At 40.6% G+C, this 17,232-nt stretch overlaps 1 protein-coding gene across 1 annotated transcript; it reads left to right on the forward strand.

Moving 5' to 3' along the window:
* Nucleotides 1-10,467: 10,467 nt before the first annotated feature.
* Nucleotides 10,468-17,031, forward strand: LOC123444443 (katanin p60 ATPase-containing subunit A-like 2). Its single transcript, XM_045121151.1, has 12 exons — nt 10,468-10,604; nt 10,725-10,841; nt 10,959-11,014; nt 11,783-11,848; nt 11,928-12,035; nt 12,707-12,773; nt 13,959-14,043; nt 14,656-14,816; nt 14,968-15,069; nt 15,970-16,192; nt 16,357-16,521; nt 16,708-17,031. Exons 1-11 carry the CDS (start codon nt 10,602-10,604, stop codon nt 16,488-16,490), a joined length of 1,122 nt encoding a protein of 373 aa, XP_044977086.1. The 5' UTR covers nt 10,468-10,601; the 3' UTR covers nt 16,491-16,521; nt 16,708-17,031.
* Nucleotides 17,032-17,232: the final 201 nt, after the last annotated feature.

Here is a 17,232-nt window from a genome sequence, read left to right on the forward strand (position 1 = left end):
GTCTTAGCATCACCCTTTAGTGAGAAAGGAAACAACTTAAGGATATAGTAGTGGCGGATCTTTTCCTCACTCGTGAATAGGGTAGCTATATCGTGCAGCTTAGTAAGATGTGCTACAATCGTTTCAGACTCATAACCATGAAAAGGATCAGATTCGACCAAAGTGATTAACTTAGGATCGACAGAGAATTCATAATCCTTATCGGTCACAAAGATAGACGAAGTAGCAAACTTAGGATCGTATTTCATTCTAGCGTTCAGAGATTTTTCTTTCCACTTGCGCAGTAATTTCTCAAGATCATAGCTATCCTTACAAGCAAGAAAGTCCTCAACTACCTCTCCCTCCATAACATAACTCTCAGGTATATCAGGCAATTCATATCTAGGATAACTAGTTCTAACAGGTGAAATAGTAGGTTCTACTTCAATAATCTCAGCAGTTTGAGAAGTATCATCACATTCAGCAGCGACTCTAGCAATTTGTGCATCAATAAATGCACCTAGTGGCAAAGAAGTATCAAGCAAAGCATCATCACAAGCATCATGGATAGCAGAAGTAGCATCATCAAGCACAGGCGACACATCAGAATTTCTAGCAGGTGGTGGTGTCGCAAACTTACTCATAACTGAAGGTGAATCAAGTGCAGAGCTAAATGGGAGTTCCTTACCTGTCCTCGTAGTTGAGGGCAAGACTTCAGTTTTTGGATCTCTCGGATTCCTCATAGTGATCAACAGATGTAAACCCCAAGTGACTCAGAGAATAGAGTTATGCTTCCCCGGCAACGGGGCCAGAAAATAGTCTTGATAACCCACAAGTATAGGGGATCGCAATAGTTTTCGAGGGTAGAGTATTCAACCCAAATTTGTTGATTCGACAGAAGGGGAAGCAAAAGAATATTCTCGAGTATTAGCAGTTGAGTTGTCAATTCAACCACACCTGGAAGACTTATTATCTGCAGCAAAGTTTCAGTAGCAAAGTAGTGTGATAGTAATGGTAGCAAAGGTAACAGTAGCAGTGACAGCGGTAGCGGTAACAGTAGCAGCAGTGACAGCAGTAGCGGCAAAGTAACATAGCAAGGACCAGTAGGAAAATACTTGTAGGCATTGGATCGGTGATGGATAATTATGCCGGATGACATTCATCATGTAACAGTTATAACATGGGGAGATATGTAACTAGCTCCAATTCGTCAATGTAATGTAGGCATGTATTCCGTATATAGTCATACATGCTTATGAAAAGAACTTGCATGACATCTATTGTCCATCCCTCCCATGGCAGCGGGGTCCTAATGGAAATACGGGATATTAAGGTTCTCCTTTTAATAGAGAACCGGAACAGAGCATTAGCACATAGTGAATTCATGAACTCCTCATACTATGGTCATCTCCGGGAGTGGTACCGTCTATTGTCACTCTGGGGTTGCCAAGTCATAACACATAGTAGGTGACTACAACTTTCAAAATAGGATCAAGAACACACATATATTGATGGAAATATAATAGGTTCAGATCTGAAACCATGGCACTCAGGCCCTAGTGACAAGCATTAAGCGTAGCAAAGTAGTAGCAACATCAATCTCAGAACATAGTGGATACTAGGGATCAATCCCCATCAAAACTAACTCGATCACATGATAGATCTCATCCAACCCATCACCGTCCAGCAAGCCTACAATGAGATTACTCACGAACGGTGAAGAGCATCATGGAATTGGCGATGAAGGAAGGTTGGTGATGACGATGGTGACAATCTCCCCTCTCCGGAGCCCAGAACGTACTCTAGATCTGCCCTCCAGAGGAAGAACAGGGGGTGGAGGCGCCTCCGTATCGTAAAACGCGATGAACTCTTCTCCCAGATTTTTTTTCCGAGCGAGAGAGAATATATAGGGCTGGAATTGGAGGCGGCGGAGCCCCGAGGGGCTCACAAGCCTGCCAGGCGCGGCCAGGGGGGCCCACGCCTCCTGGGCTTGTGGGCTCCTCGCTCCACGTCTCCGATTGATTCTTGCGCCAGTATTTCTTATATATTAATCCTCGTAAATTTCCAGGTCATTTCGAGAACTTTTATTTCTGCGCAAAAACAACACCATGGCAATTCTGCTGAAAACAGCGTTAGTTCGGGTTAGTTCCATTCAAATCATGCAAATTAAAGTCCAAAACAAGGGCAGGTTGCCAGTTAGTAAAAATATCAATAGTTAAAGGGTGTTAATTTGTTGTTCATATAAATAATGGTCATGGCACGGTGATGATGTCTGAGCATTCTTATTCCTCGTTGAAATCCTAGTGTCGTTTAGGTCAGACGCATGCGACGGTTAACTCCTACCAACCTCCTCCCTAGGGGCATGCGAGTAGTACTTTGCTTTGAGAGAGCTAATAAAACCTTGCAACAAGTATGTGAGTTCTTTATGACTGATGTGAATCCGTAGATGTACGCACTCTCACCACCTCATATTTGCTAGCCTCTCCGGTACCATGCATTACCTATTCTCACCTTGAGGATCGGTGCAAACTTCATCTGTGCATCCAATCACCGCTACGTGATACGCTGTGTTGCACATAAGCTACCTTATATCATCCTCAAAACATCCACCATACCTACCTATCATGGCATTTCCATAGCCATTCCAAGATATATTGTCATGCCACTAACACCATTACATCATATGACTAGTACACTCATTGTCATATTGCTTTGCATGATCATGTAGCTAACATAGTATTTGTGGCAAAGCCACCGTTCATCATTATTATACATGTTACACTAGATCATCATGGTACACTCCCAGAGGCATTCATATAGAGTCATATTGTTTAGTAGTTTTTCATACCAAGTTGTAAGTAAATAGAAGTGTGATGATATTCATTATTAAGGCATTGTCTCAGTGATGAAAGGATGATGGAGACAATGATTCCCCCACAAGTTGGGATGAGACTCCGGACAAAAAATACAATAAAAAAGAAAAGCAAAAAAGCAAAAAAAATGAGAGAAAAGAGAGAAGGGACACTTCTACTACCTCTTTTTCCACGCTTGTGCTTCAAAGTAGCATCATATTTTTCATATAAAGAGTCTCATGTTTTGTCACTTTCATACGCTAGTGGAAATTTTTCATTATAGAACATGGCTTGTATATTCCAATGGCGGGCCTCCTCAAATGCTCGAGGTCTTCATGAGCAAGAAAGTTGGATGCACACCCACTTAGCTTCAGTTGAGCTTTCATACACTTGTAGCTCTAGTGCATCCATTGCATGGAAATACCTACTCCTCTCATTGATATCAATTGATGGGCATAAACATAGACCATTGATCTGCCTAGTTGATGCGAGACTTTCTACTCCACTTTTACCCCTTTGAAACCTACCACCATATTCTATTCCACCTAAATGTTATGTCCATGGTTCACGCTCATGTATTAAGTGAGTAATAAAAATAAGAAGCGCGTTCAGAAGTATGATCCAATTGCTTGTATTAACACCGTGGTGCTTGACATTTGTATTTATGTGGTTAAGATGGAGCCATGCCATGCTAATATGATAAAATGAATGGAGAGTAAACATTCTTTAAGGATCATATATTTTGAAAATTGATGATTATGTTACTTATGTTTATGGATATTACTATGTTGATGTTTGTTAATTCATCATTTCTCAATGATCATACCTGCAAGAGATTACATGTTGGGTAGCATGTCACACCAAAAATTCTGTTTTTATCATTTACCTACTCGGGGATGAGCATGAATTAAGCTTGGGGATGCTCATACGTCTCCAATGTATCTATAATTTTTTATTGTTCCATGTTATTATATTATCATTCTAGGATCCTCTTTAGGCATTTACCTGTTGATTTATATTATTTTTTAGCACTAACCTATTAACCCAGTGCCAAGTGCCAGTTGTTGTTTTCTGCATGTTTTTTGCCTTTTCAGGAATACTATACCAAACGAAGTTCAAATACCCCAAAACTTTTTGAAGATTTTTCTGGACAAAATAAGGACCTGGAAGATTTGGGATGAAACCGGAGACCCCATAGGGTGGCGCCAAGGCAACAGGTCGTGCCTAGGGTGGTGGTCGTGCCTTGATGGCTTGGGTCCACCTCCCTTGGCCTGTGGCCCTCCTCTCTGTCTTATAAATTCTCATTAATCCCAAAAACCCTAGGTAGCAAACCGAAATACTTTTTCCATGGCCGCAATTCTTTGTTCGCCGTGTGCCCATCTAGAGCCTTATTCCGGTGCCCTGCCGGGGGGATTGATCACAAAGGACCTTTACATCAACGTTGCTGCTCCCATGGTGATGTCTGAGTAGTTCACCATAGACCTATGGGTCCGTAGTTAGTACCTAGATGGCTCTCTCTCTCTATCTCTATCTCCCTCTCTCTTTCTCTCTATATATATGTTCTTCATTTTCATGACCACTGCGATTACGACGGTGATCTATCTTACGTAATCACTTTGTGTAGTGCGTTTGTTGGGATCCGATGAATTGTGGGTTTATGTTCAGATTATTCATGAAATATATGATTCTTTTCTGAATTCTTATATGCATGGTTGCGATAGATTCATAATTCTCTCTGATCTATTGATTCGGTTTGGCAACCTAGACAAATCTATCTTCAGTGGGAAAGGTGCATTGTAGTGGGTCCAATCTTGTGGTTCTCGATCCCAGTGACAGAAAGGGACATGACACATATTGTATTGTTGTCACTAAGGATAAAACGATGGGGTCGATTCATATTATTGGATTTACTTTGTCTACATCATGTCATTGTTCTCCAAGCATTAGTCTATTTCACTTAATACTCTAGATGCATGCTGGATAGCAGTCGATGGGTGGAGTAATAGTAGTAGATGTGGGCAGGATTCGGTCTCCTTGCTTGCGGACGTGATGCCTATATGTAATGATTATTGCCATGAATAAATATTGCATAACTATGCGCTTTTCTATCAATTGCCCAACAGTAATTCGTTTACTCACCGTATGCTTTCTACGAGAGATAAACCTCTAGCGAAAACTATGGCTCTCGGGTCTATTCACAAATATAAATACAAAAACTCAAAATAGCTTGCTGCAATTATTTACTTTCAATTATTTTCTATTTTATGTTTATCAAACTATCCAACTATAATACTTATTACTTGAAGTAATGAGTTCAAGGGTATTGACAATCCTCTTGCCCGCGTTGGGTGCAAGTGTGTGCTCTTTTGTATGTAGGCGCTGAAGACATGAAATTGTGTGGCTCTCCTATTGGTTGGATAACCTTGGTTCTCACTGAGGGAAATACTTATCTATACTGTGCTACATAATCCCCGCCTCTTCGAGGAAAAACCCAACGTAGATCACAAGTATCAGTCACCTCGAATTACCTCCACAACCTAGACCTCTACAACGACGGTGATATACTTCGTGGCCATAAGGCAGAAATGTCGAGTGGGTCCCCTTCACAACATTCACGAAGTTATTAAACTAAGCATTCAACGGAGGATCTCATATCCACAATAATGTGTCAACTCCTACACATACCAAGGTTCATCCATATCCCCGAGAACTAGGGGTCAACTCACACATGTGAACAACAAACATCATAGCAATGGTAATGGCATACATGGACGAATGATTCAAATGATACACCAAAGGATCCACAGGGGTTCTTGATGTTGCAGATGATAAGTATGTGGATGATGACGATGATGATGGAGTGGATGATGATCATGATGATGATGAGAATGGTGATATGGGTGTCCTCCCCTTCGCGGTGAGAGGGATCCCCTTCTTCTTCTTGTTAATCACTCCTCCGAATGAACTCTGGAGGCTAGGGTTTTCCCTTCCAGATGAGTTTTTGGTGCCCTCTAGGCGTCTGATCCACAGTCCGATTCGACGGGGTGGAAATAGTTTATCCGGCGGTGGTGGCGGTGTGTCGTATGACCGCTCATACGGGCGCTCGCAGTCGTATGGAACGTTGTATTTTGCCCTAGTAGCAAGATGACACCCGTTCCTTTGGCCTTCTTGCTTGATTATTTAATGAAGGTGATTATCACTTTAAATACATGATTCCACTATCATTTATAAGGATTTTTTTTTCATTAAATGACAATTGATCCAAAAGACGTTACCTGTAGTATTATCAACAAAGAGAAGTGTGCGGCCGTGGTAAAATCCCACAAACTAGACACAAAATATTCAGTAAAACTATCACATAAATTGGACTAATTACCCTTCAGTCGCTCTTTGAGTGTGTGGTATTGTGTTCGAGTACCCATCCTGGCATAATACCACTCCTCACCCGCTCATGGATGGGTCCACCCTTGGTGTCTCACGCATTAGTAATTGCGCCCACCACCCACGATTGTGTTGTCCCTGACATGTGTGTCCTACGCGTCACTGAGACCAGCCACCTACGAACAGATGGCTCCATCAGAGGTGTCCCACAAGTCATCATATGCGCCCACCATCTACGTACACATAGTCGATGGCAGAGATGTCCCACCAGTTAGTATATGTGCTCACCATGTACAAGGGCACAACCGCTGACAACGGTGTCCCACAAGTTAGTATATGCGCTCACCATCTATGAGCGTGCATCCGCCAACAGAGATGTCCCACAAGTCAGTATATGCGCTCTCCATGATAGGGGTGTCCCACGTGTCAGTAATCGCGCCAATTAACAGACATAGGTTTTGACCCAATGGCAAACCCTCGTTTGGGCTTTTGTGAGGGTGGGTCGCGCGGTGGAGGGGAAAAGTGAGGACTGCCAAAGAGCGCGGGGAAAACCGAGTTGAACTATGCAGTGAGGGGCATGAAAATAGAAATCCCTTACAAGAATGCCAAACTGTGGGAAGAATGGCTATCGATATGGATATGGAGAGGATAATGGCTAGGATTTCTCCAAGGAATGGTGGTTGGTGGTGATAGTGATCCTTATGACTCTTTTTTAGGGGTGAGCCATGTTTTATTCATTAAAAAATACAAAGTGTGGGATAGTGTTTGGGATGTGGGATTCGCCAAACCAAATGTGACGTCCTAGACCTAAAGAAAGAAAAAACCTGGCTAAAGTATGTGCTTCAGTGTTAACATCTTGACCTTCGAAAGAAAATATACAATCTAATAAAGATGCTTGCAACTTGATCTAATTGATAATGGCTCCATTTCTTCCTCGACTGCCACTTTTTATGTCACGTATCACCTGTTTAGCGTCAGAAGCGATCAAAAATTAGTTAAGATGAAGGTCTTGTGCCAATGCTAGGCCTCCCTACATCTTATAGCCTCCAAGACGAATGGATCGTCCACACCTCCTATGGCAAGTGAACAACGTCCCAAAAAAGTTTTGTCCCTGTCTTTGCGAACGGAAGCAGTCGATCCGCCAACTCCCGTGTGTACCATGTGATCCATGTATTTCGGCATAGCCCATCGGCGGAGCCTTTGGTTGTTGGTTAGTGTTCACAACCGCTGATGATTTTCCATGGGAAGTCGAAGTCAGTACTTCCTTAATCATCTCGAGCTCATTCATACACTTGTTAACGAAACTGAAAGTAGCTTCTCAACTCTGAAAGATGCCTCAGGAATAGCCTTCTGATATGTTGCTCATATGGCCCGGAGAGTGACTGAAAGCTTAATGAAAAGCGCATGCGATAATGATTCCATCTACGAGAACAACCACTGTTTTGCACTTGGTTTGGTACTTGATATAATGGATTGAAAAAGCTCATTGTCGACCAAAGCCGAAGTGCATCTTGCCATGGTACATTCGACTAGAGAGTGCCTCCAAGAGTCTGGTGATCCACATAATTCACACGTGTAGGAGATAGCCATATGCATGTGTGCCCTTACATCATTTGTCGGTAGATAGTGTTTTCATAATCTCCAAAGAAACATCCGCACCTTGGCCGAGACTTGAGTTTGCAACATGAGGGAGGTGTGTCTAGGGGAGAGGGTTAGCAACTCCTCACGACCCTTCTGTTGTGTGTGGGGTTGTTCTATTATCAATGAGGCCACGTGTCTTTTATGAAGTGCATCAGGTTTGGTGTCACGAATCTCGTGGAGGATGTTACAAGCGCTCGACGCTCATATCAAACGATGTCTTCTCCTCTGTTTCTTATGTGACATCTCCCGTTTATTTGGCTTGATCTCCACACTTAATATTTCCTTGTATAGCTTCATTTCCTTTATTTAATGGTCCATTTCCCATAGAAACAAATTAAACAAAGAGGTTTGTAATTTGCATTTGTTAGTCAATAGTGAAAATATTAGAGTCATTTTCTCATAATATACATGACTACCCGGTTTAAACGGTGGTGGAATGAATGTAGAAAATACACTCATCAACCTCCCCAAGCTTAAACCTTGATCGTCCCCGATCAAGAAACAAAATTCTAAGGAACTCAGTTGTTTAAACCAAAACAAGAACAAGGTTTTGGTTCACTTACGATGGATACACCTAGATAGCTCACCGCTTTTTTTCCACCTAAAACCTAGCATAGTCGACAACAATGGTTATTATGCAAGCAGGTTAGTTTAAGGTAATCAACATAAAGTTTTTAGTAGTTTATACAAAGTAACCAACTAACAATTATTATACTTAGTATAGCTAACACTTGCTTGCCTAACACTTTGGAATAACTTTGCAAGGAAAACATTATTTACTGGACGAAAAGTTATGCAAAAGACAGCATAGTACGAGAGTAACTCACTAACACCCACGAGTATGGACTTATCAAGGCTCGCAAGCACTCCTTCCATCACTATTTATTGAAACCTTTGTTTTACGGTGACGAGATCATGCCAAAGAAATGATACACGCAAGTAGTTTTTTGGTTGTGCCTTAAAACGAATATTATGGACCAAGATTTGTCTCTTTGGAGCACACTAGTCAATATTCCTTTTTCCACACACACTACCTCAAGAGAAAGTCAAATAATATTTATCATGGTGTTGTGACTACATACATGATGAATGATGACATCATGGTTGATTATATCCAAATATCAAAACCATTTAAGGTGGCCAATGAGAATGTTTTTGAGGTTCCTACTCCGACCCCAACGAGGAAAAGGCAATTAGATGGATAGAGCTCAAGGCACTAGAGAACACATTGTTGCCATTGAGCGGGAAAAGTTGATGATCACTAGAAATGAGGTGATGGCCCATAAAATGGATCAAGGGTAAAAGATTATGTTTACGGACACTAGCGGTCTTGTTAAACAACAAATATCACACATGAAGGCACTCATGGACATGTATTGACATCAAAGATGGGCAGGTTTAAGGGTGGTACTGTCACATTTGATGCTCCATGTGTGATAATTTTGGATGAACTTTCGTTATATGTTTGATGATCATCTCTTTGCTTTGCATGTTATGTTTAAATTCAAATTTTTGTATGATTTAAAAAAATGTCATTGAATTCTATGTGGTGGTATCATACAAGTTTGAATTGTTTTCATGTCGAATGTGAGTTCAAATTGTTTGCATGCACAAGAGGAAGAGAGAAAAAATGAAAACAAGAAATTTGAGGGTGGGGTGTTTTAAGGTATGTTAGAGAAGAAGGTGCACCAAAGATCCCTTTCGAGTTGGGTCAAAAGGAGTTAGTTTTGTTGTTTGAGAAGACTTTTACTTGATATCAAGTGAGAATTGTTTTAGATATCTGAATCGAACCCAATATTTTCTTTCCCTTCTTCTTTCCTGAAAGTGGCGAGTAGGACGAAGAATCCATCTCCTTGAGGCTCCGTCGGTTAGCTCGTGGATTTCCTTTCCCTCTACCTATCACTCTGCGACCAATGAAGGGGAATGGAACCCCAATGCGTGTGCTCTGACAAGTAATTTATGTTAGAGATTTTTAGTCCTTGCAAGGGTAGCATTTGGGCGGATGGCGATGCCTCACCTTTGAGTTATCATTCCGAGCTTTAATCCTCGTTGACTTCATCCATCAGGACGGAGTCGAAGTAGTTTCGACATAGATTTTTTATGTGTCCCTGGGGAGGCAAGGTTAGAGTTTTTTTACCATATGTATGCGATGGTGAGATCTCATACATTTTAGATAGATTCAAGGGTTAAATATCGGCTTCAAAGCGTTGGTTTTTAGGGACATGTGCACGAAGACTTTTTGTCCATCCTCAACAAGATTAGTATGGCATCTATAAGAAAGAGGTTCGTCATGACTACAGTAATAGTTGTTTGATGGTTTATGAATTTTGATGCAATATTTATTATATTTAGGATGCTTAGTATCTGTGATGAGTTTATTTATAACAATATTGTCTTTGTGAAAGAAAGAAAGAAAGGGAAAAAAGAATACTTGGTTACAGGAGAGAGTTCTGGTGGTGTGGTTGGTGAGTCCACGAGAGGATCCCATGCGCTACATGTGGCGAGCGCATGTGCGGAAAAATAGTACAGTATCCGCGTGGATCCAGATCCGCCCGGGGCGTGGATGGCATGTCGACAAATCGGTGCGGGTCCCACTCTCCGGCAACCAACCGCTGGTACTAGTCTCTGTCCGGCCCCCCCTCCGATTCTCCGGGGAGTCCGAGCGAGCTCACGAACAGCACACCATCCGACTCGCTCGCTCTCACTCTCCCCTCCGGCGCCCGCAGACGCCGCCGGCAGATCCAAGCAATGGTGCGCCTCACTCAGACACACTTCTCTAGCCCCGCTCGCTTGCTCCTCCTCCCTCGCATCTCGTGAGCCCGCGCCTTGGCTCTCGCGATCATCACCTCGTTTTCTCCGCCTTCTTTTCAGGATTTGAGGGCGTTCTTCGGGGGCAAGAAGCAGGAGCCGGAGCAGAACGGGCACGCCAACGGGGGCGTCAAGAAGAGGACCGCCGATTTGGCCATCTACGAGCAGTACGAGCAGCAGGTCCGTGCCCTGTGCGTTTGTGTGCGCGCTGGCTTCTTTGGCGATCGATTACGCGCATGTAGGTGTTCTTGGTTGGCCCTGTTCCCTTGATCCACAATCGTATCTTTGCTGTTACAGGCCAGGCAGCCGGAGATGCGCGCCGCGGCGATTCGCGATGGGAATGCTGATGTTATGTGAGACATTTCGTCGTTTTTTGTTTTAATGCTGGTGTTATCAGATCTCGAGCTGTAGCTTTCAGCATTAATTTTGGTGCCAAATATGAGGGGGTTGACTGAGTGAAAGCTACTGGTTTGTCGGCATGTGTTTGTTGTGGAATAGGTAGAGAGTTCTAATTGTTTTGGCCTCTTGGGATTGTATGATTGAATGCATTAGTGCCACAATGCAGTTCCCTTGAAGGGGTCGGCTGCATCGGACGTGCCCCTAGTTCAACTGGAGATTAACATTTTTGGGTGTCAAACCTTACTAACTGGCCATGTTGGGCTGGACATCTTACCTATAGAGTTGTGGAAGTAGTTTAAAATATGTCTTGCAAGAGAATTTTGAAACCATCTAGGATTGGTGCTGTTGGTGCTACCAGGTACATGTCTTTAAGGGGACAATTTTGGGCATGATTTTGTGGATTTTAGCTGGAGCATAACTTGAATCATTAACGGTTTCTTGTTTCCTGTCTAATAAAGTCCAACACAGGTTCAGTTCTTTTCATATCTTTGTGCTATTTGGCATATGGTAATTGTCCACGGAAAGAAAGAAAAAGTGTCATCATCGAAAAATCTTTAAACCAGCACGGCAAACTAACATACGGAAAGTCCTAAGTTGCCACTATGTTTCACTTCAATTTCAACATTCGCTCTTCCTGAAACATATTTTTGCATGCTCAAATCTTAGTTATTCAAAATATTTGCTCTTCTTGAACATTACAATTATGGAGGTTACTTTTGCAGTCAGAAGCCTCTCCTACCTCAGTTTGAGTCAGCTGAAATGCGTAATTTAGCAGAGACATTGTTGCGGTAAGGAGTAATTAAGCTTCACATATGCTCAAAGAATTAGGGATGACATTTTCTAGCTATTGACTTGTCCTCCTTTCAGGGATATTATCCGAGGGAGCCCAGATGTGCAATGGGAAAGCATCAAGGGACTAGAGACAGCAAAACGCCTCCTAAAAGAGGCAGTTGTCATGCCCATAAAGTACCCAAAGTAAGGTTTCTACTTTATGATAAGATTAAAGTTATTCTTTGGACATGACCTCATAGTGTGTTCAACTGTACCATCATTATGCCCTTTGCTAGTGGTATCTAAGGTTCTCAGCTTCTTTGTGTGATGATTTTCCTTCTTCCAAGTAAGTAATAAATTCGAGAAGGTAGTGAAGGTCTTTTTTTCGCAGAACGGCATAGATGCCTGGTATCATATGAATTTTGTGTGATGATTTTCTCTTTTCTAATAAATTATTGCTCAACTTTCTTTCGGTTAGTTAGCTTACACAGAGCAGAGAAACAAACCACAATGAATTATCCTATGTATTTAACGAATTAACAAAGAAAGGCAAAATTACGGCTTTGCTATACATACTTGAGAAGACCGGATGATAGTTCGAGAAAAAAAATCTATCAGATTATATCCCTGACTTTTCTCTACATAGAACTGGAAAAGGACAGTCACATTAGTTTACTCATTATTATGCGAAAGGGTAATTACTCAATTTCCCCCCCAGATCTAGTCTGGGATTTAGAGGGTTCAGAGGGGTGGGTTTGGAGGTTTTCAGAATAGTCCAGATCCAGTTCTCTACCTCGATACTAAACCTTCTAAAGGCGTAATGCATATTATTGATCTGTCAATTATTCATTAATTTTATGTTTTAATATATTCAGATACTTCACTGGTCTACTATCACCGTGGAAAGGCATCTTACTTTTTGGTCCTCCAGGAACAGGGAAGGTTGGACACTTGTTACAGATGTTACAACTTAGTGCATTTAGTACACAAAGTATATATGTCCATATTTTCTTCTGCATACTTTTTGTTCGCCAAAATTTCTTAGATCTCCGCTCTGGACATCACAAATCACCACTCCGTACTTTGTAGCAAGAGATATCATATCGAGATAATGTTCTGATCATAGTTCATACTAATTTAGCAACGGTCATGTCGTACAAAAAAATAGTATTGTAACGGATACTTTTAGGGACTTCGATTTTCAGAAGCCTACCTCACATGCTATATTTCTAAATAAATAAGTAGATCAAATATTCAGTGTAGAAAATTGAAAAGAAGTCCAAAAAAAAATCTGGAATGTAACCATGTAACATCAAGTTTTTGTGATTTGTTTTGTTGATTTGTAGTCTGCATGAAAAATCAAGACTGAAAAGCTAAACAGTATTTTTAGGTTGTGAAAAAAGCTTGGGTTTGTTTATTTTGTAGCAAGAGATAGAGATATCATATAGAGATCAAAGAATCAGTGTAGAAAATTGAAAAGAAATAAAATAAATCTGGCTCGTAACCATGTACTATCAAGTTTTTGTAAATTTCTTTATTGATCTGTAGTCTGCAAGAGAAAAAATCAAGAATGAGGACCTAAACAATATTACTTCTTTAGGTTGTGAAAAAAACATGGGTTTGTTTATTTTCCACAGTCCGCAATAATATCAAGATTTTCATAAAAAATGAAATTTGAACATAATCAAGAATCATCTACATGTGAGAATATTGTAAGAGCGATTTTAAGAAGGGGACCAAATGCTTTTGAGCGTCATTCGGCATTATCGACATTTGTAATTGTTTCATAGTTCTTAGGTTTCTTTGCTGGGACCATGCAGGAGCGCTGCATGTGTATATACTCCCTCCGTTCCTAAATATAAGACCTTTTAGAGATTTCACTATAAACTACATACGGATGTATATAGACATATTATAGAGTGTAGATTCACTCATTTTGTTCTGTATGTAGTCCATAGTGAAATTTCTAAAAGTTCTTATATTTAGAAACGGAGGGAGTACTTTATAGTTCTGTAATTCTTTTTTTTTGCGAAAATTATAGTTCTGTAATTCTTCTCTTCTTTTGGACTAGTTTTTCGGCCATTAAGACATCCTGTGTTGCCAATTTAAAGAACTTTTTATTTTCAGACCATGTTGGCCAAAGCGGTCGCTACTGAGTGCAATACTACATTCTTCAACATTTCGGCTTCATCAATTGTCAGCAAATGGCGTGGTGCGTATTTTAACTCTCCTCCTGTCCTGCATACAATTTTAGGCCCTGTTTGGAACCACAATAGATTATGATAATCTGGATTATGAAGATAGATTATATAATCTGGTTTATAAAAATAATCTAGGTGAGTATGTTTGGAGCCCAGATTATATAAACTGTAATCCAGGTTTTACATTGCATAATGACCCGTCTGCCCTCTGATTTTTGTTAAAAAAAGAGGAGGGTGGCGGTGGCAGGAATGTAATTATCTTCATCTTTACAAGGATAATGGGTCATTAGCAATCCATAATCTGATTTAGCTGGGGTAGAGTAGATTGTGAGTTTTGAATAATCTGTCCATCTAGTTTTTATAATCTACACCATAATCTGTCCTGTTTGGAGACAGAATAGATTATAAAAACTGGATTATATAATCTGAGTGGTTCCAAACAGGGCCTTATTTGATTAAATTACTTAAATCGCATACCAACAGGTAATTTAGGCATGTTTTGCACAATTATTAACTTGTTCTGGTGGTCATTTATCATTATTTTTATTGTAATGTACAACATAGTTAAGGTTTGTTTGATGAAGGAAAATCTAATGAAATGTTCTTCTTTTGTGCAAATGCAGGAGATTCTGAGAAGCTAGTCAAAGTTCTTTTTGAGCTTGCAAGACATCATGCACCATCCACAATATTTCTTGATGAGATTGATGCTATTATTAGTCAGCGTGGTGAAGCTCGTAGCGAGCATGAAGCTAGTCGACGCTTGAAGACTGAACTACTTATTCAGGTTTCTACTTTAATAATATAAATAGGCTTAGCTCTATAGTATTCTAATGCATGGTACCACTTAAACCCTAGCTTGAAGCATCCTAGCTCGTAGCGAGCATGAAGCTAGTCGACGCTTGAAGTATTCTGATTTACGCCAATTATTACTGCAGATGGATGGCTTGACAAAAACCAAAGACTTAGTATTTGTGCTTGCAGCAACAAATCTACCATGGGAATTGGATGCAGCTATGCTCCGTCGGCTTGAGAAGCGGGTACGAATAGTAATGTGTTTATATCCAAGTTGTTTTCCACACGAAGGACATAGTCTTAATCTCATTGTCAAAATTGTTTAAACAAAGTAGTTTTTAACTCGGCAGATATATGTTATTTAAGAACAGTCTTTTCAGTCATTCCATGGCTCAATATTCTTTTGTGGGGCTTATATCTCGGACCTTAAGAAACTTTTATTTGAATTCCCATCAGTCTAAAGAAGAGCATATCTTACTGTTATGGAAATGGATGCATGGGATGTATCCAAAGTATTACTCCCTCCTTAAAGAAATATAAGAGCGTTTAGATCACTACTTTAGTGATCTAAACGCTCTTATATTTCTTTATAGAGGGAGTACCTCTGTTCCAAAATAATTGAAGTCCTGGATTTGTCCCAAGTCAAACTTGTTAAAGTTTGACAAATCTATAGAAAAATATATTGACATCTAGAACACCAAATTAGTCTATTGAGATTCTTCATGCCATATATTTTTGTACTATGTGTATTTGACGTTGTAGATCTTAGCACATTTTTCTATAGGGTTAGTCAAACTATGTCAAGTTTGACTTAGGACAAACCTAGAGCTTCAATTATTTTGGATCGGGCGGGGTATTCCATTATTAATAAATATTGGAAGAGAGCATGCTCACATATAATTTTATTCGCTGGATAGTAAGATTCTAAAATCGGCGTTTTCTTATTTATAGTGTATCTATACCCAAACCCATAGCTACGGAACATTGATTTGCAACTGCATGTCATGGAAGGATAAAAGTAGGAAGATATGCTTGTATGGGTGAGGCCTTTATTATAAGAAGGAATAAAGGAGGAGTGAACAATGCTTGACATATATTTGATAAATTAACTGCCGATATTTAATTTTTTTGGCCTTGTTCATCAGATTCTTGTACCACTTCCTGAAGCTGAAGCAAGGCATTCCATGTTTAAGGAACTTCTGCCCGCAATGACCTCAAATCTAGAGGTCCCATATGATATTTTAGTTGAAAAGACTGAAGGGTACTCTGGTTCGGATATTCGTCTTGTGTGCAAAGAGGCTGCTATGCAGCCATTGAGGCGTCTCATGTCAGTTCTCGAAGCCAGTGATGAGCTGGTGCCAGAGGAAGGTTAGATTTGATCTATTGATTTCCTAAAACTCTTTGTAGTTTTCTGTGAAATACTTACATTAGCGTCTAAGTTTAGACCTGAAATGTGATATCTCAAGTTCCACCTGTTCTTACCGATCCAATCGACATATTACATATTTTTTGTTATGTTCTTTTTGGTGTAGAGTTGCCTGAGGTTGGCCCTCTCAAACCTGACGACGTGGAACTTGCTTTGAGCAACACAAGGCCGTCAGCACATCTCCAAGCACATCGGTATGAAAAATTTAACCAGGACTACGGGAGCCATATTCTTTCTTAATAAGATCAACAAAGCACGGTCAGCTTCTCAGGTCAGTTTGCCTCGCCAAACATGTAGTACTCCCTCTGTCCCATAATATAAATGCGTTATTGACACTACACTAGTGTCAAAAACGCTCTTATATTATGTGGCCGAGGGAGTAGTATTCAATAAAAGAATAAACTAAAATGTCCCTCCTTGAAGAAGGTAGAATATTTAATTTTGTTGTTGTCTGCAGGTTTGCCAAGCGGATGCGCGTTGGTGGTTCATTTGAACATGTACCGGTACAAAGCTATCTTGCCCTACAAGGCCACGCCAATCGAAATGGCCTTGTTGCTCCATTATATTTATCATTGGACTGTCGCCAAGCAGGATGCAAAAAACTCTTGATGTGTCTCTTCTAGCGGGACTATACTGCTTTGGAGATCCTGTGAGCCAGAGTGGTCTTAGGAATAGTTTCTTGCCTGATGTAACGTCTTTTTTTTGAATTGTTTGGATTGCTTATCACATGTTCTCGCTTGTAGTAACTTTGTTATCAGAAATAAAAGTGCATGGAAGAAAATGCTGCTCTGCTCTGTTTTCATGGAGAGCTTCCCCGTTACACACACCGGCTGGCCGTGGCAGAAGCAGAATGAATGGACGGTAATCGACAGGGCCAACGCCGCAGACGGACGTCCGCTCAGAACTGCAAATCAACACCTGATGCACTTCTGTCAATGAATGCATAAAGCCACAAATATGATTATCTTGAGCCAACAGAAGT

Source organism: Hordeum vulgare, chromosome 3H (genome assembly GCF_904849725.1).
Source record: "Hordeum vulgare subsp. vulgare chromosome 3H, MorexV3_pseudomolecules_assembly, whole genome shotgun sequence".
In the NCBI taxonomy this organism is placed as follows: Eukaryota; Viridiplantae; Streptophyta; class Magnoliopsida; order Poales; family Poaceae; genus Hordeum; species Hordeum vulgare.